We start from the raw sequence: 26,751 nt of genomic DNA, 5'->3' as shown, positions 1-26,751 counted from the left end.
TCTGGATACTGCCAACCCCTCTTACGAGTGTTAAAGGCAGGAATTTAGTGCACGTCGGATTGTTAGTAAAAGGTGAAAAGAATGACAAAAAATATTCGTTTTTCCAAAAAAAAAAAAAAAAAAAAAAAAAAAACTAAATAAACGCTTTATGATACAAATACCGTAATTCAAAAAAATTGTGATAATAAATTGAAACCAAAAAAAAAAACAATTTTCAAGGGTTGGGATGAAGGCACAACTGTGCATGCCTTTCCTTTTAAAAGGAAACTTTATTTGATTATATTAGGGATAAACAGGAATTTGTTTACTATACACTCCTTGACCCTGAGTCACAGATGATTAAGCAGACGGTGTTTTATTGAATTGTTCGCAGTCGGTAGACGCTCATCAAAATAGCGAATAAATGAAAGCGTCTACTTAAATTATGTATAGAACCAGTCAAAAAATTTACACCTGAAGTCGGTCAGTTCAAAGTAAATTCATTTTTTTACTGGAAATAGATCAGCTGGAGCAAAATGACCCGGTTTGAATTGATGTAAGTTTATTATAAAAGTTAACCAATAACTTGTTTCCTTTTTCGCTGTTTTGCAGCACCTGTAAGTGTTTACCTGTAACGTACAATAAAAATGTTTACCTTTCTTTTTCAAAATTATGCAAAAAGAATAATTATATGAGGGTGTGTTTTATTTGAGTGATTCATGATATCATATTTATATTATTTTTTATGGCTACATGCATTCCTGGAGATCATACTTTAAGCAGGTAGCAAAGGGCTGGGCTTCTTTGTGTGTACATATATGTCATGATTAACATGTGTAAGTACATAATTTATTTCAAAGTTTAAAACTATTTATCTGTTTATATGTGCATCAGTTGGGAATTCTGAAGCGAAAGTTGAAATACATTTATTTAGAAGTTACATAATTATGATATATAATATGTTTGGAAAATGGGAAAATGTTAGCTCACATTCAATAAAATAGCTCACATTCAATAACATTTCAAATAATGCATGTCCGACCTGAAAAACATTAACCTGGGACAATTTGTCCAAAGAAACGAAAAAGGCTCAAACCTATGTTCAAAGTTAATAAGCACCAAAAGGATGATAGATCAGACATATGATTCATTGCTTTGTAGAATTTGTACAATACTTCTGTGTCCTATATTGTCATGGCGAAAATCATATTTCCTAACCTCTGTATTATTAGAAAGAAAGGAATGTTTGATTGAATAAGTAAATATATTTGATGATATCTTCCTTTGTGATTTCATATATTTTCATCTACTGTTGTACTTATAGTTTTATTTTTGTAATACATGTATGAATACATGTATAATTATACTAAAATCAATGGAATTAAGTATATTCCTATGACAGTCTGTGGTGTGTTTAAATTACACAGTAGGAGTGAAACGATTACTCTCAATTATGCAGAAAATGATTTTAAAGCCATTCTCTTCCAGTTTGGTTATACATGAAGAAAGGTTTAAGAAAAGTGCCAATTAAGAATTTTTTTGTTTAACATTTTTTGAAAAAACTAGATTTCTGGTATTAATGGAACGACACTTTCTACTTTATTATAAATGGTTTACCTCAATAGATTAATTAGTCACAGAAATTAATGTCATTTTCTTTGTTACTATTTACTAATAGTACAGCATATGAGTTTACAACTTCATTCATAGCAAAGTTTTCCTTAGAACACAGTCCATTCATAAAACATGGTAAAATAATGTCATTTTAGAGCATGTGAACCCCCATGCTAGATGAAATTTTCAGCATGGGTAAAAGTAAAACTTACAAAAACACATGTCTGATATACAAGAAATTAATATTTTCCTGTTTCAATTCTCAGAAGTAGAAATTGTCTCATGTATTTTGAACTGTGTATAATTATATCTAACCTTCATGCAGGCATCAACAAATATTTTCAAATTCACTCGTCCTGCAGGACGAGTTGCTTCTAAATCCAATGTGCACGCAACATTTTTCTAATCATCCTGCATCAAATTCTCTTAAAAATAAAAATGTTGTCATTGTTAAACTTAATAGCATGCACAGTCAATGAATTTAAGATTTCGAATTTACTAGCCCGAATTCCAGTTCTAAATTTATTCTACTATATACGTATTTAACTAAATTTTCTTAAAATTTTCACGGGGCCGAACTATTTTTCACTGGCCATGGGCCACGGGGCTAGTGCTAAATTTGATGACTGCATGCAAGATAAATTTTTATTCAAGGGAGATAATAAACAAAAATTATAAAAGATGTTATATAGTCAATTATATCCCTTTATACTGTTAAATGTAAAAGTAATATACATGTAGTTAGCTTATAGTTCATATTATGTTGTTAATTTAATTTTGCTTATAAATAAAGTTGACTTAAGATAATCATTTTTGACAGGGCTTTGTTTTCAGGAATTTACCACTGTTGTAGTATCTATGAGTATGATTATGCAGTTATGTCAAGCAATATTATATTGCTAATTAATATAAATATCCTAAATGGACTTTTCAGTCTTTCAATCTAGACAAAAACTTAAATAATTTCCTATAAGCTTATATAGCTTCCTACACAATGAAACTAAAATAAATACTGTATAAACGTCATAGGTAAATTGATATCTATTAAAGTCATCGTGTTTAAATTGAACATCGATTTATGGTATTATAGTTGTAAATTAAATTTAGCTTGATGATAATTATATTACTTATGCAATGCTTACTTGTTTCAAAACATGTTGATGTATTAGTACCAGAGTTGAAACATGTTCATTTTTACCATTGAATTAAAAGAAAATGTTAATTTCTTTTTACAATTTAAAGGAAAATCAAGCTAAAACTTCACAATTTCAAGCAAAGTTTCACTTTGAAAGGCCTAGCTGGTTCTCTTTACAATTTATGGAAAAATGCAATGTAAGAATTAAAATATTTTGGCATACTTAATTGAATGCCAATTAAGGCCTCATTATTACACAATTTATAGCTAACGACATGTTATACATGATACATTATTGTTATTATAGTAATGATATTAGATTTTTGTCAACTCTTAGAGATTAAGGCCAGCGTTCTTCATTCTGCAGTCTTAAGTTTTTCGTAGTTATCTTACAAAGACTTTGTCTAAAATAACAAATTTTTAGCTTATTATCGATTCAGTTACTGCTGGTTTTATTCAAGGTCATCTGTAATGCCTCGGTACACAACCGCAGTTTGGACACTTATTGATCTGAATTTCGCTGATGCCTTCGGTCACTGTAAGTGTTGAGCAAAATAGATTGGCCAATAGCCATAGGGCACAATAAAAGTTAAATTAAACGTGAAATAACATTACTGCGAACCTGATATTAAACTGTGTTTGCCGATTTATATTTTAACAAAGAGGACGGCAATCGCACTCTACAAAGGATTAAGGTCAATGTGAACTTTTAATGGTTCAACCTTGGTCAGTGACCATTTTAATAGGTCACTGTAGACTTATATTCTTTCGTAATCATTTCATTTTAACTAAAAATAATGAAGAATTGAAATTGGTTACAGCCAGTAAAATACATGTTAGCCCACTGAAACCAACTGGGTTGGGTTTTACAGTTTGATACCTGGGTATTGTCAAACCATGCTAAGAGGAGCAAACATTCTCTTGAAATGTCATGTTGTGATTATTTCTATTGCAATAAATTAATTGAACAAATCTTCAAACTGCATGGTTATTACAATTATCAGGTCACTGTCTTCAAATCACTTAACTGTTGGTCACTGCCGTCCAAGTTAGCAGGTTTATATTATCTCATCAGGATTTTTGGATTCTGTCATGTAAGAAAGCTAGAATACAGGAGGTGCCTGCATTTACAAAGGGACACCTTTATTAAGACTCCTTTCACCAGCACTAAAGAGGTACAATCACCATGGGACCTTAAAAACAAACATAACAATTAATAGCAAAACATTAAAGGTTTTGATCTTAGAAGACAAACTGTATGGGTGCTGTAAAAATGTTTCATTAGATCAAAAATGGAAGAGGGGTGTGGGATGTCAAATGCTTTAGTACAACATACATGTAGATCACTTCACGTTTGAAATACATATAGTTTTATGTTGCAGTTTATAATATTTTTATGTCCAGGTACAAACATCAATTGAAAGACTGTATTATACAAATGTATTGATATACCTTATGTAAAACCTTGTTACGGTTTAGATTTCCAGATACAAATAACATAAATTATGTTAGTTATTTAAACTGATATAATGGCTTCAGATGTTCAATGATGAAAGCTTTAATAAAATCAAATTTAGAAAACTGGATAAAAATAAACAAATGTATGAAATTTAAATATTCACTATTTGTAGAATGTTCTGTAAAAAATTATTTGACAAATTATATGTTCCTGTACTGTCAATAATTATAAAACTAATTTTTGCTATGTGCATTACAAGTGGCAATTTTGGTTTCATAAGGTATAGTTTTTATGATTAAAGAAATGTTCTGTAATAAATGCTCACAGGGATGTTACATTTTCCAACATGGGGACATTAATTAACGTAACTCAATGTCAAAAGGGAGAGGGGCGTTCATTAGAATGTAAACGGTAAATGCTGAAATTATTGTGCTCTTATCATGATATTAGATAATAGCCATGATTCATGCATATTGATTAGTTAGTTATACATGTATATGGGATTTGGAAGATTTCTTTTGTTTCGTATCTGTGTACTTAAAGACATTCTATTACTCATCTTATAATTTTTATCATGTATACATAGACAAAGAAGGAACAACTGAACAGAAATTGTCTTATACATTGCATGATGAAACAAAATCATATTAATTGAATGAAAAATCAATTAAATAAAATCATAATCAGGGGTGGCCTTCCTATGGTGTCTTTTACAGGGATCCCCCTATGCTCTAAGTATAAGAATGCAGAGTGATGGTGTTTTAATTTCAGTATGCTCAAAACAAATGTCATCAGTCTTTTTCTATGCTACTGGTAGTGTTACTGTAATACGTACATGTGCAGTGCTTGTTGTTATCACACTGCCATCACCTTGGTGTTCTAATTTTTCTGGGATGCAGACCTGGTGTGATATTTAGGGACTTAGGGATTGTGCACAGCAGTTCCATTATGGAAAATAGCATAATTATGTGCTTAGATAATCCCTTAGAAATATCTGTTCCAGATTACCATGCTCTGATTAATTTTCAGTTAATTAGTTTCATGATATGAATGATGATGTGAAAATATAACTTTTTTCTTATTTGGAACCTTGTTGAAGTCTCTTTACTAAAATAATTTCCAAGAAAAAGATACATAGTAACATAAGAACTAGAGCAATTATGTAGATAATAGATATTAAACAGAATTATACATTTGTAAATAAGACTTTTCTATGAAAACAAACAGTTAAGGATTATAGCTAGGACAAAAAGAAGATTTTTTAAGACAATAAGTGATAAATAAAGTAGCAGTAAAGAAGCTCAATTATATAAAATACAGGAGAAAAAGGAAAAAAAATAAACAAAAAAAATAGAAATGAAAACTTCCTTTATAATACAGACATTATGAACAATGATAATAGATTATTATTCAGAAATTAATCAAAATCATATTATGTTTTCACTATTTTTTTTTGCGAGATCTTTATCTTTTTTTTCTTTTTTTTTTAATATTACAGGTGTCCAAAATACAGACCAGGTGATCTTTTCCTCTATTGATCTTCTGTGATGTAATTTAAGCCTATGGCCATAGGTGAAAAGGTCATAACTGTAATTTAAGCTGGTCTTAATTTTAATAGGTATATAGCGTTAAATACACAACCACTGAAGTCTGACCATGTCCAATAAAATCTCGTTTCAGATGACCACTGCTGGCCATTTATTCATGTAGATGACCACTTATTCATACAGCTGACCACTTAGTTAGTCATAGGAGATTCATGTGTTATAACATTTATTAATCAGTTTACAATGTACAATGAAATAAGTTGAATGGATTATTTCTGTACAATTTGGTAGAAGTTTATGGTTGTTACCATTATATAAGTTATATAATATATAATATTTGATGGACAGCTTTGTTTAGACAGGAGGATTAATCAATATATATTCATTAGAGATCAATTTGTCTGTGGAGTTAAGTAAACAACTAAATGTTAAGGTTATTAGAGTAAGACTGCCCATTAAGTCAAAGACTTAGCTTCATATGTTGTTCCAATCTTCGGAAACTTTATATATGGTTACAGCTGATAGCATACAGACATATTGTGATTAAATATCAATTTTGAAGAAAAGAGCCACTAAAGGCAGTTAAGACAGTAACTTAAGCTGTCTGTCAGTGCACCTGGTGATGCGTGACAATTTTATACATACTTAAAGTTAGCAAGATAATCTCTGTTACAGGTGATAGTGGTTAAGTTTAACGCGCTGCACTGGACGGTAGAATTCTGGTCACATGATCAGATGGATTTTACCATGTATGTGCAGTACCAGTGTGAAGAGAGTTGTTGATCGGCCATGAGTAGATTGGACAAATTATTATTAATTTTTAAAGAAATTTATTGTTGAGCATTGTACAAGGGATTGTGCGACTGTTTGAAACTTCATTAATTTTAAACATTAAGGAAAATTAAAAATTGGACATTGATTTATTTAAAGAAAAGCTTAATGATGCTGATTATAAATTGTAACATTTTGTGATGAAAATAACTAAATACTTTTTTGCAAAGAGGAAATGGAAAAAAGTATTTTAGTTGCATTTCATAAAATCAGTGCTTGAAGTGTAATATTGCATTAGGAGAATTCTAATTAGGAGATTGATTTGTATTCTGTGGAAGAAAATTTTCATTTGGAGTAATTGCACTGTATATGACAAAGGTAGGGAGGTTTTTGATTTTTTTTCTCAAAGTATTTTGATTTTTTAAACTTTGTATACTTCATTCTTACTTATTTCTGGGTAGTGCTCTTGGACATCCATATACAGCTTGACATTAGGTATTTTCAGCAACTGAAATTTGGAACATTGGACTTAATATATGACTCACTGCTCCAAATTTTATGAAAAAGGGCAAATTTATCAAGGTATTTAAATGGTAAATTTTTTAATATAGGTAATGCACATGCTGTACAATATAATGTTAATGAAATTAATTATCATGCAATATATTAAACAATTTTTTATATAATTTTATTAATTAAAACCTATTGTCTTGTTGCTTAAGATCACATTGGGTGAATTTTTTAGATAATATATTAGCATAATTATTTGATAAGTGGTTAAAAATAAGAAGCATTTATATATTGATATATAAATAAATGATTCATACCAGTACTGATAAAGCATTTGAAGCAAACTTCCACTGATCTTGGTTTGCACTGATCACATAGAATACTTTTAATTGCTGTCAGCAGACAAAAATTTATCTAAAAAATAATAGTTATAAAATTGCATATTTTAAAGAAAATAATATAAGTTATAAAGATTGCATATTTATTCATTTTGCCATAGATTTGATTCAATAATTTAGTATTCTAGAACCATTCACCGACCTGTAAAGCTTAAAAACTTTAGATGTCTTTCCGTTTGAAAAGAAAAAAAATTGTATTTTGAAATTTGATACAACAATGTATATGTCAGTGTTTATTGATAGATATATAGTATGACGTCAGTTTTATATGTGGAAACATAAACGGTATACCTGTCGATAATTCTAAATAAATCAGTTTCGAAATTTCCGTCCATTTAAATATAATGTTTACGTATGTTATTACGGGTAGTTTAATGATGGGAAACGCAAATAGATAGCGCAGTTTTAAAATGTCTTCATATTAAAGTTTAACATGGTGAAATGGATTGATTATGATAGGAAAGAGGGACAAAATTTTCCTGTAGGTGTTTTAATATTTTAGTTAAAGATATCTATACCTGCCTGTTAAGTTTGTTTAAATTTACTTTTGTATTTTTATTGTCATGCTTATAAACTATTTTTAACTGCAGTGTTTTTGTTGTTGTTTTAAAGAGAGATCATTTATCAAAAAAGTTTGTCTAAATTGTTTAGGTAATAGAAATATAAGTTGAAAAAAAACCCATAAGTGTATTTAAAGATAATATTTATAATGACATAGATATAGTTTCAAAATGATTTGACTGTCTTAAGGTACATTATATAATTATATGTTTAATTTATGATTATTTATTATATAATTTAAAACAACATTTAGGTTAATGGTTCATTATAGTACAAGAAACATTTCATTTCAAGGCCATCATATGTTTTATATTGGGGTCCATAAGGATGTTATAAGATAATATTTAAAATTGAAGTATTTTGAAGATGTTACAGAAGTTAGTTGAGGGCTTGTGATGAAGGGAGTGTAACATTATTTAAGTACACAATGTCATTGTTATTTGATGTTCTAGAGTTGTTATTTTACATTGTCATTTTCACGATTGTATCTGCTGTCAGTTTTCTCTATATTTATCTGCTTATTTCATTTCAGATGCGAGAATTATATGAATATTCGAAAATTGTTGAGCTAATGGAGGAGTATAAACCAGCCAAGTTGAAGCCAGCGGCTGTTCGTCAATCTGTGCGATATAAACCAATTAAGGATCGAGTCACGATACCAAAGTCGCCATCAGTTAAGGAATTCTCAGAAGCTGTCTCCAACGATGTCTTTCGGCAAGCCGCGTCAAAGGCCATCGTGGTCGATATGTCATCGCTTGAAATATACAGAAATGACTTGACCAAAAAAGTGAAAATGTTGGACGTAAAACTATCATTTTCGCACCAAGAAGATTTCCAAACTCATACTGTGAGATTAGAAAAGCAGCTGGTTCGGCATGGGAACAAATGGACTTGGGTTAATGTGGACGGCAGTAAAACTGTCGTGTCTTTCCCGTACCTACCCGGAGACCGTGTCAATCTTAATGTAGGTATATTTATTCACAAAACAAAGAAACATGGAATATTTGGTAAAGACACAATAACCACTCAAGCAGGTACGGCTGCAGATTGTATTGTGCTTGCGAGAGACAATGGAGTTGGGCTGGGTCTCCAACTCGGAGTCCCAATTACGCAAAATATCAAGTTAAACTTTGATATAAATGGTAGGGGACATAAATTGACAATGAAACTAAAACTAGACTTAAAAAAGGAATCCAAAGGAACGCCAATGATGTGGTTACGACCCAAGTCTTCAAATAAACGTTTCCGAAGCCTCAAGTCTGCATTTGATCTCCTTCTAGAATTACCTCCGAAAGACAAAGACGAGGACGGTAGAGTGAAGATGTTTGTTTATAATAACCAAAGGTATTTCAGCAGTCTTTTTAATGTGACTTGTAAATATGTATAAGATACCATTCGATTAAGTTATTTTATCCATACATGGCATCTATCATGTGATTTTGCTTTTAGCTTGGCTTTTCTAGGTGTTTTACTGTACTCCACCTGGCTGCAGCATTTCCGTCACACTTTTATGCAAGTTTGTGTGTCTCTAAATCTACTGGGGGAATGGGTTGAAACTTCACACACTTGGTTTCATTTAAAACTTAATATGAACTTCATGGTTTAATCATATGCCTGTCCTTAACAAACCAATTTAGTTTCATTTGGTCTGAATTCTTTCATTTAGTTGTATTTGAAACGAAAGCATGATTAAATACATGTCATTATTATGGTAGAAAATACAAGAGCCTATCAACTGCTATTATTTGCATTTTAATGGAACAGTTTCCTGTGATAAATTGTTTCAAATTTATGATAATTAATCGTTCTTTATAAGTCTAGTTAAGTAATTAATTATAGATGCATTCAGGTCAAAGCAATCTATTGCAACAGATTGTTTGGACCACTTTTAAGCTAATCCAGTTTTTTATGTTATCGGACTTTTGACATTTATGATTTATAATTCACTGTATACAGCTCTGCATAATTATAAAGAAAAGGTATACGATAATTAAAAACAGATGTGACCCAGCCAAATAGTCACATGTTCATAAATGTGAAGTCCAAAAAAGAAGCATATAAATAAGTACAAGAAACTCAATACCCACTTCCCTATAATTGTTATAAATTGAATTACATTATCATATTGTAGTCCAAATCCTGGTCTTTTTCAAACAGACAGGAAATTGGATAGCATTGTATTTCTAATGTATTATACTGTCAAATTTTGTAGTGTTTACATTTTTTCAAGGGATAATAAAGTAGGTCTTTTTTTGTCCTTGTATAATATTAACTCATATTTAACAATTAGGGGGGGAAAACATTTAATGCAAAAAACTGAATAGTTCTAATCATTCTATTTTTGGTTTGGAAGATTGTGCAAAAGAATAAAATATGATTCTATGTTGTAGATAGGATTGTTAGGCACACAATACCCAGTACTTTCATATAAAGCAGGGGTTTCTCATCATTTTGGGAATATGATCCACCCTCAGATTGGGAATTTTTTCCTTGAAATTGGGAGGTGTGGGGGTGGGGGGGAGTACATGACCCAGTATCAGTCATTGAATTGAAGATTTTGAATTTACTGGCCCAAATTCCAGTTTTGAATTTATTCTTCTATATATTTAATTAAATTTTCTTAAAATTTACACTGGCCCGAACTAATTTTCACTGGCAATGAGCCACTGGGCCAGTGCTAAATTCGATGACTGCAGTATCGGTCATACAGATGGGCAAAAAAAAACCTGTAAAGTCTCCTCTATGCAGTTTTACTAGTACTATTAGTTGGAGGAAGTGAGGTTTCAACCTTGCAGCCTCAGGATTTATAGTCAGACAGTCTTGATCCACTGGACCATTTGTGCCAGCTAGCTCTTTAGTACAACTAATTGTACTACGTGATGAGATATTGTGCTTTTTTGTGTATGAGCAATATCTCCCCTCTAGAAGCGAGATTCTGACCCAGGACAAACATATCTCAGAATCTAGCTTTGGCATGTCAATATAATTTGACTAGCTAGCTCTTGTAAACTATTTCTGCTCAAATTATTTAAGTTATTGTAAATTATTATCACAGTTAAGCTACTGGTTAATATGCTGATCTTGTAGGAGTTTCATTTCATATAAACAATGGTTGTACAGATATCTAGTGAAAAAGCAGTTTGACACATTATCTATGACAGTTTGTTTTATTTTGAAAGTTTGCGCCCTGTGGTTTAGGGGATTTTATGAATTTTTATCAAACCTTTGTTTTTTAGTTAAAAATTTTTCCCTACAAAAATTTTTTTTTTTTCACAAAAAGTTTTTAAATTTTTACAGGGAAACTTGGGGGAAAACACTTGATTAAAAGGGTTTTTATTAAACTTTTCCCATAAATTATGTTTTCAGGGTTAATCCTAGGTACTGCCCTATCCTTTGGATTTAGGTTTTAATTGGGGTTTATCAAGAATTACATCACTTTTTTATGACCTTGCTTTTTTATGACCTTGAACGTGATTCTCACAGTATATTTAGTTTGTAAACATGGGAAAATATGTATTCCAAGTTTGTGGTTGATTGAATGTGTAACTTTCTCCATTTTTAGCTCACCTGAGCACGAAGTGCTCAAAGGTGAGCTTTTGTCATCACTCTGCGTCCGTCGTGCGTCGTGCGTCGTGCGTCGTGCGTCGTGCGTCCTTCAAAAAATGGCGTCAAACTTTTCAAACAACATCTCCTCCTAAACTACATGGCCAATTGCAACCAAACTTTACAGAAATGATCCTTAGGTGGACCCCTTTCAAAGTTGTTCAAAAATTTAAATTCCATTAAAAACTCTGGTTGCCATGGCAACCAATAAGAAAAACTTAAAAAATCTTCTTCTAAAAAACCGTAAGAGCTAGAGCTTAGATATTTGGCATGAAACATCTTCTAATGAGTGCCTACCAAGTTTGTTCAAATCAAAACCCTAGGGTCAAAATTGGCCCCGCCCCAGGGGGTCATTGATTTTCCCTATATGCATATAGTAAAAACTTAAAAATCTTCTTTTAAAGAACTCAAAGAGCTAGAGCTAAGATATTTAGCATGAAACATGTTCTCATGGGTGTCTACCAAGTTTGTTCAAATAAAAGCCCTGGGGTCAAAATTGGCTCCGCCCCGGGGTCATTGATTTTCCTTATATGTGTATAGCAAAAACTTAAAAAATCTTCTTTAAAAAAACCCAAATAGCTGGAGTTTAGCTATTAAGCATGAAACATCTTCTAGTGAGTGTCTACAAAGTTTGTTTCAAATCAAAGCCCTAGGGTCAAAATTGGCCCCGCCCCGGGGTCATTGATTTTTCCTTATATGACTGTGTATAGCAAAAACTTAAAAATCTTCTTTGAAAAAACCCAGATAGCTAGTGTTTAGATATAAAGCATGAAACATCTTCTAGTGAGCGTCTACCAAGTTTGTTCAAATAAAAGCCCCAGGGTCAAAATTGGCCCCGCCCCAGGATGTCTTTGATTTTCCCTATATACATATAGTTAAAACTTAAAAAATCTTCTTTTAAAGAACCCAAAGAGCTAGAGCTAAGATATTTAGCATGAAACATGTTCTAATGAGTGTCTACAAAGTTTGTTCAAATAAAAGCCCTAGGGCCAAAATTTATATATATTTAATATTTATATATATATATATATATATATATATATATATATATATATATAAATAAATATATATATATATAAATGTGTATATATATATATATATATATATATATATATATACATATACATATATATATATATATATATATATATATATATATATACACAATATGTATATTATGTATATATATATATATATATATATATATATATATATATATATATATATATATATATATATATACATATATATACATATATATATATATATATACATGCATACATATACAACCAAGTTTGTTCAAATAAAAGCCCTGGGGTTTAAACTGGCCCCACTCCAGGGGCCTATATACAGGTGAGCGACTTTGGGCCATCATGGCCCTCTTGTTTGTCAATTGTATACAATAACATTTGCACCTGAGGTTAGTTTAATTTTGATCTGTACTGACACCTATTTTACTGATTCATCCCGCAGGTATTTCATATAAAACCACTGATACAGGACTTCTCATTGATTAGGAAATCCGAATTTTTGGTCACCTTTGTTAAGTCAGGCAATGAATATATAGACACTGTATTGTCAAACCTGACAAAAGAAACCGTCATTTTAGGGAAGATGGAAATTGAGATTATAAAGTACTTGTAATATTGTAATTTCAATCATTAAAGCCTTAAAGGGATGTGAATTGAACTGTTGATGATGTAATTTGAAGAGACAAGATTGGTCTGTTAACTACATGTGGCAGTGTCATTTCCGTTTCTGATTAACTGATATTTAATTTACTATTTAGTAATTTTAGTTAACTATATAGGGGTATCTTGGTCGAGTGACACAGACTTACCTCTTTCTGGCTAGTTTCATGGAATGATTCCACCCACTAAAATGGTGTATGCCTAGGAATACTTATATGTACATGTAATGAGGGGGTGGGGTGGACACATTAATGGCCCACTGAATGAAATTTTGAGGGACACTTGGAAGAATTGAGGGTCACTTGATTGCCTTTAATGCATAAAATTGCTTGTTACTTCTCAAGGAAGATGGGAATGCATGTATTTCAGAAATTTTCACTTGAAAGTTGTTTTTTCATTATTACTTGTACCAGCAAGACTCAAAGACTTGAAATTTTTAGCACATCAATTGACAGTAATTTCGTACATATAGATCCAATAAAATGGATCAGACTCAACTATGTGTTTGCCGTTTTGCTATTTTTTTTCTGAATCATAAAAATTGAATTTTTTAGGAGAAAATTTTATTAAGTTTTGTCAAACATGTTGGGTGCAATTTTAGAATCTACAGGTAGGGTTTGTCCAGTGACTTGGACAAAACATTTATATCTCAAATTAAATGTTCTTTAAAATTTTTGAAAACTCATTTAGCAACTTCTTAGAATAATAAATGATTATCAAAGGAAAATATTATTGAAATACATTTTTAGCTCGACTATTCGATAAGAATAAGTAGAGCTATTGTAGTCACCCGAGCGTCGGCCGGCGTCGGCGTAACCACTTATGTTAAAGTTTTTGTAATAGTTTAAATATTTTCAAAGTCCATTGACATATGGCTTTGAAACTTTGCACACTTGTTCACCAACATGACCCCAACCTGTAGACAGGAGGAGGTAACTCTATCAAGCATTTTGACAGAATTATGCCCCTTTTTCAACTTAGAATTTATGTTAAAGTTTTTGTAATAGTTCAAATATTTTCAAAGTCCATTGACATATGGCTTTGAAACTTTGCACACTTGTTCACCATCATGACCCCAACCTGTAGACAGGAGGAGGTAACTCTATCAAGCATTTTGACAGAATTATGCCCCTTTTTCAACTTAGAATTTATGTTAAAGTTTTTGTAATAGTTCAAATATTTTCAAAGTCCATTGACATATGGCTTTGAAACTTTGCACACTTGTTCACCATCATGACCCCAACCTGTAGACAGGAGGAGGTAACTGTATCAAGCATTTTGACAGAATTATGCCCCTTTTTCGACTTAGAATTTATGTTAAAGTTTTTGTAATAGTTCAAATATTTTCAAAGTCCATTGACATATGGCTTTGAAACTTTGCACACTTGTTCACCATCATGACCCCAACCTGTAGACAGGAGGAGGTAACTCTATCAAGCATTTTGACAGAATTATGCCCCTTTTTCGACTTGGAATTTACGTTAAAGTTTTTGTAATAGTTCAAATATTTTCAAAGTCCATTGACATATGGCTTTGAAACTTTGCACACTTGTTCACCATCATGACCCCAACCTGTAAACAGGAGGAGGTAACTGTATCAAGCATTTTTTTTTACTATCAAGCACTAAGAATAGTCGAGCGTTGCTGTCCTACCGACAGCTCTTGTTTCTATTGATATACTTTAAAGTATCATATTTATCATATATGATGGACGTAAGTCATAAAATGACTTCCTTTTCAAGTTTAGAGCTTTTGTAGCCAACACCATTAAACTCCGGGTTAAATATGACAACATACATCAAGTGTTAAACACAGGTCAGGCTACAAGTTGTAATGATTTATACCCATTTTGTTTCTTTATTTTTTTAGATTTTTTTTTGTGGGATGGGGGAGAGGGATTGCATGGGGTAAGGCTTTATATTTTTATCTTCTTTTTCATGGGAGGAGGGGGGAGGGGTTTGGGTAAGATGATTTGGGATTATGAAAATAATAGGCTTGTGAATTTATAGAAAAAAATTGTTAATAGCTTTGTTAAGAGTAATATACAAAAGTTTATTAGGAATTAACATACAATGATTTTTCTCAACTTAATTGGGAAGAGGCCTTAGCCTCTTGATTTTGGGAAAAAATTATCACTAAATTTGCTAATCTGGGAAGTAAAAAAGCAGGTTAAAGTTCAGATTTTTGGGAAAACTGCATGATTTTAAAGAAAATTTCAATTGGGAAGATGCCTTTTATCAGAGTCTTGTTATGTAAGTAGAAAAGTCACAGACATATAATATTAGATATACGGTATTACACATATTTAATGTACACATATTCAATGATTAAAGACCAAGACATTTAATGGTGTGTTCGTTTTTGGCTTAAAACATGTTTCCTTTTACATGATGATGACTTTTGACAGGTAAAATTGCACAATAGATCTTCTTATGAATTAAGTTACGACAGTCTCTCATTCGACCCAGTGGCCCTGCTATTGTTTAACAGCCGTTGTATAGCACAGTGAGGCGAACTTTTACATCATTATGTTTAATTTGACAGGTTATTCTTTCCTGTTAAGATTTTTATTAATTTCCTTTTATAGAAAATGCAGACAAGGTAAAATTTGAATATCTGAAGTATTAAAATCCAGGAGTTTATTGCAACATTGACAAATTTTCTTATTTTCATTATATCAACTTGCGGCAGTTATGCATAAAACCTTCGGAAAGGGTGTAGATTTAAAGATCTCACTTGAACCGCAAGTATGTGTTTCCGCCCACAACTTTTGATTATATTTCTCACTGCATTTCATCTTATAATATTAATTTTAGGTTTTTTCTAGTTAAATTAAAAAAAAAAGTTTCGGTCAAGTTTGATAACAATTCTTACATTATAAATAAAAAATGAAGATATTTGCCATTTGTTAGAAGGCATTAACTTGATCAAGTATCACAAAGTGTACAATATGCTGAAAAATGTGCCGAAACCAATTTTCTACTGGTAATAATGCGCTAAAAGTAGCGTTCATAAAAGAAAGTCTTTTTCTTTAATAAATGACATCATAATTATAAATATCATTAAAATGATTCAAATAAAGTAACATTTAAAGTAAACTTAGAAAAACTCTTTCCATGGAATTCCACATATTTGTTGCATCTTTGTACCTGATTTAGTTTTGATTTATTTAAACAAACTATACAAACATTATGTTTATAAAGAGTATAAAAAGTCTACTGGTATAAGTTGTAAACAAATTAATTTCTTAGACTAAATTGCTTTGTCTTTGCATTTCTTGCTAATTCATTCACGTAATATTTTAATTTGGAAAAATGATTCAAGAACAATTTCAACAACTGCGTAAAACTGTACAACATGAGAGTATTCAAAACTCTGAAGAAGAAAAAAAAAGTGGGTAGGGCATATAGATCTGCCCTGGTCATGTTGTCTTGCTGTCTGCTGTCACACTGTCCGTCCGTCCGTACACTGTTTGAAACAGTGGTATGTGATTTGCTGGCAATGTCAGATGGACACATTTTTTGTTGATATTGAAACCACTTTAACTATTGATAGTTCCATTTTCAAACAAAGTTTTTAAGTCTGTTCCACAAATTTAGTCTAGTTATGGTAAATGTTTTTAAATACATATTTATTGAGTTATAAGCATATTAACATTATTTTTTTATAGGAAAAACAAGTTGTCTGCAATGAAGAAATGTGTAATTAAGCTTTATGCCTCTGAAAATGGAAAAAAAAATGGAAGAGAAAATCTTTAATGTAACTTTAAAATGTCAACATGCATTATAATAGGTGCATTTTCTTGACATTAATATTTACCGTAAAGACAATATTTATATGACAAAATGCAGCAGTTTTGAATTAACCTAGGTTTGCCTGAAATCTTTTGACAATTTACAAGGAAACTTACATCAGTAATTAAGCAAAAGATAATTAATTTCTTGTTCAGGAATTTGTTAACTTGAAAAAGAAGATAATTTTAAGTTATATACAATGACATGCCAGTGTAAAATTTCTGACATATATTTGTTTTTATGTATTTAGTTAAATATTTTCTTTGTTTAGTAGTATGGATAACAATTCTCAGCCTTAAAACTGAAGTCATTTAGAACAATACTGGGAGCAAGAGCATATTGTGAAGGTGTTGGTACATATATGTACAAAAGTTTGTACATAAAATATGTTATCTCCTCCATGTTAAATCAATTTTTAAATTATCAACATTATTAAGTACTCCTTAAGGCGTATTGGGCGTCAGTGGCTTATGTTGTAAACTACAAAGCACTTTCACCCTCACAGCTGTAGGTTCAATGGGGCATCCCTGCTAGGGACCAGGAATTCTTTCAAATAGTAAAGAAATTATCAAGCCAGGTTACCGAACATCAATGGTTCAACTAAGGCACCTTGCCTAAAATATAATGCACAAAAGGGCACCTGAGGTTAGAATGAATAAAATATGGCCTTTCACATACTTGTACATATACATATGTATAGCTTGCTTATTAAAATAAGTCTTGTTCTTTGTTAGAATTTCAATTTTTGTAAGGCTATTGCTACAATATTGTAACTTATAATAATTAAAATATGAGTGACATAGGAATGGAACTGTTGAGAGAAATTTTCATGTTAGTGGACTCGAGTGTAAATGTAAAAATGTTGAAAAATCCAGTTAATATTGTCACATAATGATTGATAACATTTTACCAGAGTGTGAGATGAAATTAGACAGGAAAAATTGATACAGTTAGTGCATTCACCAGTCAGGTAGCTATAAATAGTGAATAATTAGCTATATATTTACATTTAAGTAGTGTTTGGACAGGAAACACGCTAATTAATGGTGGAGACGTAATTATCGCTTAACGAAAGTGTCAAGCGCTAATCAAACTTGTTACTATTTTTGTATTATGCTTACCAAGGGAAAAAGTTTTATGGCTCATTCCTATGGCATGTTGTGAACACGGAAATGGAGAATGATGCATTCTAGAAGACAGTGTATCTACAGTAAACACATATTATGTACACTGACAGGGGCAGCCATATTTCAAAAACAACATCCTGTCTTAATTAATAGTTAATTTGCATCACCACATAATATTATGACATAATCTTATACCAACATAATTTGCTGTATTCAACAAAATTTCGTGTATTATTTTTATACATTTTTAGGTGTTGTTTTTTTTTTAAAGCAAATGATAAAGGTATGGTCTATTGTTATAGAGCTAAATTTGGAAAAATGGTGGTTCTATTCAAGCTCCTGCCTGTGCCTGATATAAGGTTCTGAGGGAGGTTGTCAGGAGAGGGTCCTCTGGTTCTATTGCCTTAAACAAAAATGTCTTGATACAACAGAAAAAATCACTTTTGTCTTAAAATGCTACATGTAATGAATTGATTTGTCTTAAAATGTACATGTTATAAATTGATTTGTCTACATAAAAGGTGATAATGTCTTATGTAATGAATTGATTTGACTTAAAATGCAACAAAATTGATAAATGATATTTCTCTATGAATGATAAGAATCTTTATATTAATTTCTTATCTTTAATGCTTTTTATTTTCAGATTAGTGAATTACCAGCGATCCCCTGTGTTGGAATGTCGGTCAGTACGTCCAGCGAGCAGTGAAACAGAAATTCCCACTGGCATCGAGTTGCGCCAAGTCAACAGCGGGCAACTCTTAGCTTATTTAGTCCCAGTTGTGAAAACAGTTGATAGAGAGGTAAAATCGTCTCTCTTTAATTTTTGTGCCCCCACGTTAGTGGCGGGCATTTAGATTTACCCTTGTCGGTCCTTCCGTCCGTCCGTTCACTTTTGTGTCGCACGTAACTCAAAAAGTATTTGACCTAGAGTCATGAAACTTTACAGGAATGTTCATCAGCATGTGTAGTTGTGCACCTGGGTATTTTCGTCTGGATATTTTTAGTATTTTCAGAGTTATTGCCCTTGAGTTAGTAAAATTTTGCAATTTTCAACTTGTGTCGCACGTAACTTAAAAAGTACTTGACCTAGAGTCATGAAACTTTACAGGCGTGTTGATCAGCATGTTTAGTTGTGCACCTGGGTATTTTCGTCTGGATATTTTTAGTATTTTCAGAGTTATTGCCCTTGAGTTAGTAAAATTTTGCAATTTTCAACTTGTGTCGCACGTAACTCAAAAAGTATTTGACCTAGAGTCATGAAACTTTACAGGAATGTTCATCAGCATGTGTAGTTGTGCACCTGGGTATTTTCGTCTGGATATTTTTAGTATTTTCAGAGTTATTGCCCTTGACTTAGTAAAATTTTGCAATTTTCAACTTGTGTCGCATGTAACTCAAAAAGTATTTGACCTAGAGTCATGAAACTTTACAGGAATGTTGATCAGCATGTGTAGTTGTCCACCTGGGTATTTTCGTCTGGATATTATTAGTATTTTCAGAGTTAATGCCCTTGAGTTAGTAAAATTTGGCAATTTTCAACATGTGTCGCACGTAACTCAAAAGTATTAGACCTAGAGTCATGTTACTTTACAGGAATATTGATCAGCATGTGCAGTTGTGTACCAGGTATTTTTGTCTGAATTTATTTAGAATTTTTAGAGTTATTGCCCTTCACTTAGAAATTTTTTGCAATTTTCAACTTAAGTCGCAAGTTTCTCAAAAAGGATTTGACATAGTCATTAAACCTTATGGGCAGGTTGCTCAGCATATTTTAGATTTGCACCTGGGGTTTCGCTTGTGGATTTATCCAGTATTTGTAGACTTATTTCCCTTGACTTAGTAAAAAGATTGACAGAACAGTGGCGCGGTGGGGGCACCCGTGTCCTATGGACACATTTCTAGTTCATTATTCTAGCTTTAATTCTCTGAATGTTAGAAATTTTGCCCTACCAAGACCTAAAAGAGCCTCGTATAAAAAAACCCTTTCCTTTGGTAATGGAAATTTTAGATGCAAAGGAGGGATAATAACAGTAACTGTTGTTCTGAGGCAAATTTAAGAGGACATCAAGCAACATAAAATGGCTAAATTTTGTACCTAGTTCCCAAAATCCATTAGCAAAACAAACTAATAAAAAACATTACAATGTAAATCTGCTAATGATATGGGCAAGTCACTTTTTTTATTCTGCTAAGTATGCAATTACATTTTGTATTCAGTAAAAAAGGCATTAGCATATTTTGTATCAATGCTAATATTACCGTTTTAAGTAAGCTGATATAGCATTATGTAAGAAAATAAATATTGTCCTTGAAAACAATCCAAAAAAATGGTAAATTCTGAAATATGAGTGCAATATTTGAGCCGCGTCACGACAAAACCAATGTAATGCGTTTTCGACCAGCATGGATCCAGACCAGTCTGCGCATCCATGCAGTCTGATCAGGATCCATGCTGTTTGCTTACCAACCCTATTACAAGTAGAGAAACTGATAGCGAACAGCATGGATCCTGATCAGACTGCGTAGATGCGCAGGCTGGTCTGAATCCATGCTGGTCGCAAACCCATTACGTTGGTTTTGTTGTGATGCGGCTCATTTATATATTCAAAGTACATTATAACATATTCCATACATATATACATATGATCAGATTTCATTACAACACCATTGATGTTTAATAGGGATAGTGTATTGTGTTTTACTTACTTACCTTACGTTGCTTGGTGTTCCATTTACATATTTAGACTGTAACCTTGAAAAATACCAAAAAAAGTAGGATTTTACCATATAAATAACAAAGGAGGGGATGTAAAAAATACCAAAATAGAAAAATTTACTGTATAAATAACAATGATGTAAAAATATCAAACAGTAGAATTTACCATATAAATAACAATGATGTAAAATTATCAAAATAGTAGAATTCACAGTATAAATAAGAATGAAGGACGGGATATAAAAATAAGAATGAAGGAGGCGATATAAAAATACCAAAAAAGTAGAATAAACGTATAAATAACAATGAAGAAGAGGATGTGGCTTTCCCATCTACCAGCCCCCAATACTATTTGGCAATGTATCTGTGACAATGGCCTTGATCTTGGATGACTGAAAAATACATGATATATTTTCTCATAATTGAAAACTGGATGATAGACAGAAGGCAGGGCATTTTATTTGGTAAAAACATCATTACCTCATTTTAAAAGTAAATAAGGAAAAAAGACTCTTATAATTAATGTTCTATTATCAGAAGATGTATACTATTTCATCCCTGAAATAAGTTTGAAAAGAGACTTTACTTAAACTTGATACCAAATTACCAATTCAGGAGCTAAAACCTGATGCAGTGATTTATCATATAATTTTTGGAAAACTGGAAATAAAGCAATGTTTTTTCCCCTCATAATCTTACATGTTTGTTTGACAACAAAAAACACAAGTGCTAATAAAAAGAAGCAATAGACAGTATAATTTATAACCACAATTTTGGGACACAGTATATAAATTAATACCTTCTCGTATTACCAGACATTTTAAAAAAAAGTTTCAGGGGGTCATTCAATTGATGAATGACATAGTTTGCGATTTAAAAAAATGTCTTAAAACGAAGACAAGGTCAGTAAGAGGGCATAATAACATATCTACCCGGGCTAGGGATATAAATAGAAAATGTTAATACTTAATTTTAAGGTATTTCAAAATAAACATTGCAAAAGTTATATTAAGCAGCCATTTGCTGCTGGAAATTTATAGGCTTAATTTGTGGCATGATTGGAAAATAGTGGCTTGCTTTTGTTATCAATTATGCTATGATTATGAATATTTGGGCATTTAAATGGAAATAAATGACACATCTATATATGTCTTCAGTTTTTATTGACAGCCAATCACAATTTTTGACCTGCTTAAATACCAAAGTCATGCTAAGAAGTAACTGCCTTCTACTCAATTTCAAGGGTACATGTTACTGGTGAATATAAAAACCCAATGTGGTAATTGTCACACATATTTTTAAGTGCTTTGTAAATATAGAATGAATATTCTTTATTAATTCTTTGATATATTATACAGTTAAAATAATTCAAATTAGTTTTCATGATATACACAATAAACAAACGTGTAACTATCAGAAAATGTTCTGCATATACAACTCTGTAACAATGCTACATTAGTGTCTGTTTATATTTGTTTGATCTGTTACATAATTTGGTATAACAAAGCTTCCCTTGTGATTTATTGATGTATAAAATAAATTGACTTTGATGTATCAATTTACTGTTCATATAACATGATTAAATTAAGAAATCTACTGCGAAAACATTGATTCGATCTGATAATAAAAGCCCTTTTCGGTCAATATTCAAAGCTTTAATTATCTCCGTTTTGCTGGAAGTCTACAAGTAGAAGGAGCGGAATTTTCATGTTGTTTTCGCTTGTACACATAGTTACATACAATAGTAACAATACTTGTGTTTTTGGTAATTAAATATATATTCTGCAAAAATCAAACTTTAAAATGTTACTGTTCAAGGTCATGTACTCCTGGCAGATACAGGAATGTAAAAAAAAAAATCCTTTAATTTTTTTTGTAGGGGAATGTTTTGTAAAAAAATTAAGTAAAAATAATAATTTTTTTTGTAATTTATGTATTGAGAGCCCTTATATTGTAATATACATGTACTTTTCAAGGACTTTACCCCTTAACATAACCAGTGTTGAGTTGCTTGAACCAAAATGAAACGCCTTTTAAATTGCTACTAGTATAGAGCCAGGGTAGTTCGACTAATCGTACTGCGAGACGAGATATTGTGCTATTTTCGTGTCTGGGCAATATCTTGCCTCTACAAAAAAAGCAAGATTCTGACCCAGCACGAAAATATGTCAGAATCAAGCTTTGGCACGTCAATATATTTTGACTAAGAGCCAGGGCAGCCTGGACACTCTTGCAGTTCAGCCAGACTGTGAGCAGATTTCCAGCACACCTGGATCTAATAATACTGGTGGTTAGGTCTAAATTATTTTCATCAAATGGTCAGAAGAACTGAGTTTCAACTTTGTTTAAAGGATCGGTCATGTTTGACTGATAAACTATTCCAATGCTTGTTACTTGGATATGAAAATGTTCTTTGTACATACCATATTAATAAAGTAAACACAGTATTGTTTGAACATTAAAGTTGTAGTGTCTGGATGGTCTCAGTATTTCCTATTTACACACAAAGCCACATCAGACAGAAAGTTATCTCAAGCATTGATTACAGGTAAGTTGATATCTTAAAGGTAAACTGATACCATGGTGTTTAAAGACAAAGGATTATTGACTCATTGACTTTTAAGAAACCAAAGGTTCGGGACTAAAGAGAGACTAAAGGCATAATGGAAAAGTAAAAGTGAGCCGCATCACGACAAAACCAACATAGTGGGTTTGCGACCAGCATGGATGCAGACCAGCCTGCACATCCGCGCAGTCTGATCAGGATCCATGCTGTTCGCTTACCAACTCTATTACAAGTGGAGAAACTGACAGCGAACAGCATGGATCCTAATCAGACTGTGCAGATGAGCAGCTGGTCTGGATCCATGCTGGTCGCAAACACATTATGTTGGTTTTGTCGTGACGCGGCTCAAATGGTCTTAGCTGCTGACGCTACCTGATTGATTAACAAGGTGAATAATCTGGATTTAGATTATCATAAAAGTTATGCAATCCTTCCTCTAATCAGCCATTCATTAAAAGATCAACCATGAAAATTGATCAAATATATTAACATGAGCTCTCTATACTGACATATGGTGGCCAAAAAAGTCAAATTATATGAAAAACTGTCAAAGTTGTTCTTTGATTATAAACTGTAAATCATTTATCATCAAAATGGAAACCCATTGCACATAAACAATTATTGGTTTAGATATTTTGTCTTGAAATATTTATAGTGTTGGTAGAACAATCCAAAAACCATCAATGTTTCTCACCTCAGACTTTGAATAGTTATTTACTATCATTTCTTTCTCAACAAATCTTTTGAAAAGCATTTTGTTGGGTTTTTTTTGTTGACTTGGATTATTAATTAATCTGTAGACAGTAGAGGTTATGGTTAAAAAAAAAACAACACATATAATGACATTAAATTCTTTCAATTAGGTTGTTATGTCCTTAGCAGTTCGATAAGTGTTAAGTATTCACATATGATGATAAGATACTCTGAATGAAATGCCTGTATATAGACTGCATACACCTATCTGTTTACTTGTCCCTTTTTAACCTCAAAATTATATGTCAATATGTCATATTTTATCTATTGCATGAAGATTTGTTGAATATCTGTGGGAGTTTCATTTGTAACTAAGTTTCTGATTGTAACGCACCTACCTTGTCATTTAAATTATCACCAAAGAATGTCCTCCCACCAGGTTTTAGGCGGTGATCAAAACTATGAATTCAGACAAAGAACATTAAACTTTGCAATTATTTTATCAGTTATTGCGGTTGGCCAATAAGAGATTTTTGGCTTGTAGCATTGCCTAAGTGGACTGCAATTGAAGTTATTTTAATGGTAAATATTGGCCCATGTGAGTCATGAATGTAATTAATTAGTCTTCTGCTTTGAAGAGTCATGATTTTCTAGCGATGGATCTCAGGTGGGTGATCATAGTGCCAACATGGCTCTCTTGTTTAAAACAAGTTACAGGCAAGACTGTCGGAGACTTTGTTTGTTTTTGTCTGAACGACCACTGTCTTATCCAAACTTAGCCGTCATTACTTATTCACAAGAATAAAGATAAGTTAATAACATTATGATTGACAGATTTCTTAGACAGATTTATCATTTGATTTGTTTTGATTTCTAAGGGTATATTATAGAGAGTCTGCTGTCATTTTGTCTGCTGCTGATAAAAGGGCTATGTAATAAGATAAAGGGGCTATCAAGTAGGGATAAAGGGGTTGTAAATGCAGGACTAAGTGTTATAACACTGCACCATAATCTTTACAAGGTGTCATAGTCAGAATTTATCAGCCGTTATACATAACAAAATTTAGTCCTTATTAGGACAGTTGTATAATTAAGTGGTCTGGTAAAGATTATAGAATAAATTTATTATGGCTGTGTAAATATATAAAGCTTATGCCATAAATTTAATAACTTGTTGTATAAAGATTTTATGATGTAAATACAGAATGTTTGTTTGATATAAATAGTGATTGATTGAGAGATCTCTATGTAGATAAATGACTCCCCTAAAATGATGAAAATACACAGGGAATTAAAAGGTCTAGTATAACATGATAAAATGTGCTTATCTTGAACTCCTAGTATTTCTGAACGGCTTTGTTTGTTCTTTAATTAAAGTAGTTGAGAAGTCCTTTGTTACATAATTTTATGTTTAATCAACTTTGGTGTGACTTATTTATTATAATTTATATAAAACCCACAATCAGGTATTTAATGAGAAAATATTATTTTAATTTCATGTACCAATTGCCAAATAGAGCAATAATCATTATTGTGGGAATATTTATTGATACTGGTGAAATTTTTACTTCATAGTAAATCAAACTCTTTTATCAATACTTTGTTTATTTTACACTGTAACCAAATAACTGAAATGACTTTCCATGCCATCTGTTTAACGCAGTCTCATATAAGAATTTATTCCTTAATGACTGCTTTTAAGTATATACTGAAATTCTGTCAGTGAACAATAAAAATGGTTAGATAGTTCTTTACATGAATTGAGCAATGTAAGACTGTAAAATTGATAGAATAATGGGTGATATATACATTGAATAATAAGTAATATAAACATTGAATAATAAGTAATATATGCATTGAATAATAAGTAATATATGCATTGAATAATAAGTGATATATGCATTGAATAATAAATGATATATAAATTGAATAATAAGTAAGTGATATAAACATTAAATAATAAGTGATATAATATTATGCATTGAATAATGAGTGATATATGCCTTAAATAATGCGTGCATTGAATTCTATGCATTAAATCTTTCTGAAAAAATCTAGTATTTCATTGGTTAACCCGGAAATAAATGTTGTATATTTGCAGAGTTACAGATACAGACTGGCTATTCTAGTTGTCACAGCAGAAGGTCCACATTGTCTTTGCTCAGCCAAATGGAAAACCTCAGGTATCAAACCTTACACCACTTTCACCAGTCCTTCTAAATAATAATGATATATATATATTGCATGATAGGGGCATCTGTGGCTGAGTGGTTAAGGTTTTTAACTTTAAACCTCTTTCCTCTCACTGTCATAAGTTTGGATCCTGACAGAGACTTTGGGTTCTTTCATATGAGGAAGCTATGATATCTAGCTAGATTAGGGAAGATCAGTGATTCTACTGACATGCCTGTTTATGCCTGAAATTATGCACAAAAAGACACCTGAGGTCTTCCTCTTCCAGTAAAACTGGAAAGTCACCATATGACCTCTTCTATGTTGGTGCAATGTAAAACCCAACCCAATATAAATATAATTACATGATCAACAGTGTTTTCTGTTTCTTCCTAAAGATCTGCCTGTAAAA

At 31.6% G+C, this 26,751-nt stretch overlaps 1 protein-coding gene across 3 annotated transcripts in view; it reads left to right on the top strand.

Moving 5' to 3' along the window:
- Positions 1-386: 386 nt before the first annotated feature.
- Positions 387-26,751, top strand: part of LOC132733237 (uncharacterized) — a 40,801-nt gene continuing 14,436 nt past the window's right edge. Inside the window, exons 1-4 of one of the 3 annotated variants that reach the window (XM_060719840.1) lie at positions 387-535; positions 8,507-9,318; positions 18,836-18,992; positions 26,269-26,350. In XM_060719840.1, coding sequence (XP_060575823.1) covers positions 8,507-9,318; positions 18,836-18,992; positions 26,269-26,350 — 1,051 coding nt within the window. In that variant the 5' untranslated portion in view covers positions 387-535. Of the gene's footprint in view, positions 536-6,635; positions 6,884-7,735; positions 7,895-8,506; positions 9,319-18,835; positions 18,993-26,268; positions 26,351-26,751 lie in introns of those variants that run through there. The other 2 variants (XM_060719839.1, XM_060719838.1) reach the window with 2 other exon arrangements.

The sequence above is a fragment of the Ruditapes philippinarum genome, unplaced genomic scaffold, assembly GCF_026571515.1.
Source record: "Ruditapes philippinarum isolate M1 unplaced genomic scaffold, ASM2657151v2 ctg2232_1_1_1_1, whole genome shotgun sequence".
In the NCBI taxonomy this organism is placed as follows: Eukaryota; Metazoa; Mollusca; class Bivalvia; order Venerida; family Veneridae; genus Ruditapes; species Ruditapes philippinarum.
Note: the sequence above shows the minus strand (reverse complement) of the source record. Positions and strands in the feature narration are given on the sequence as shown.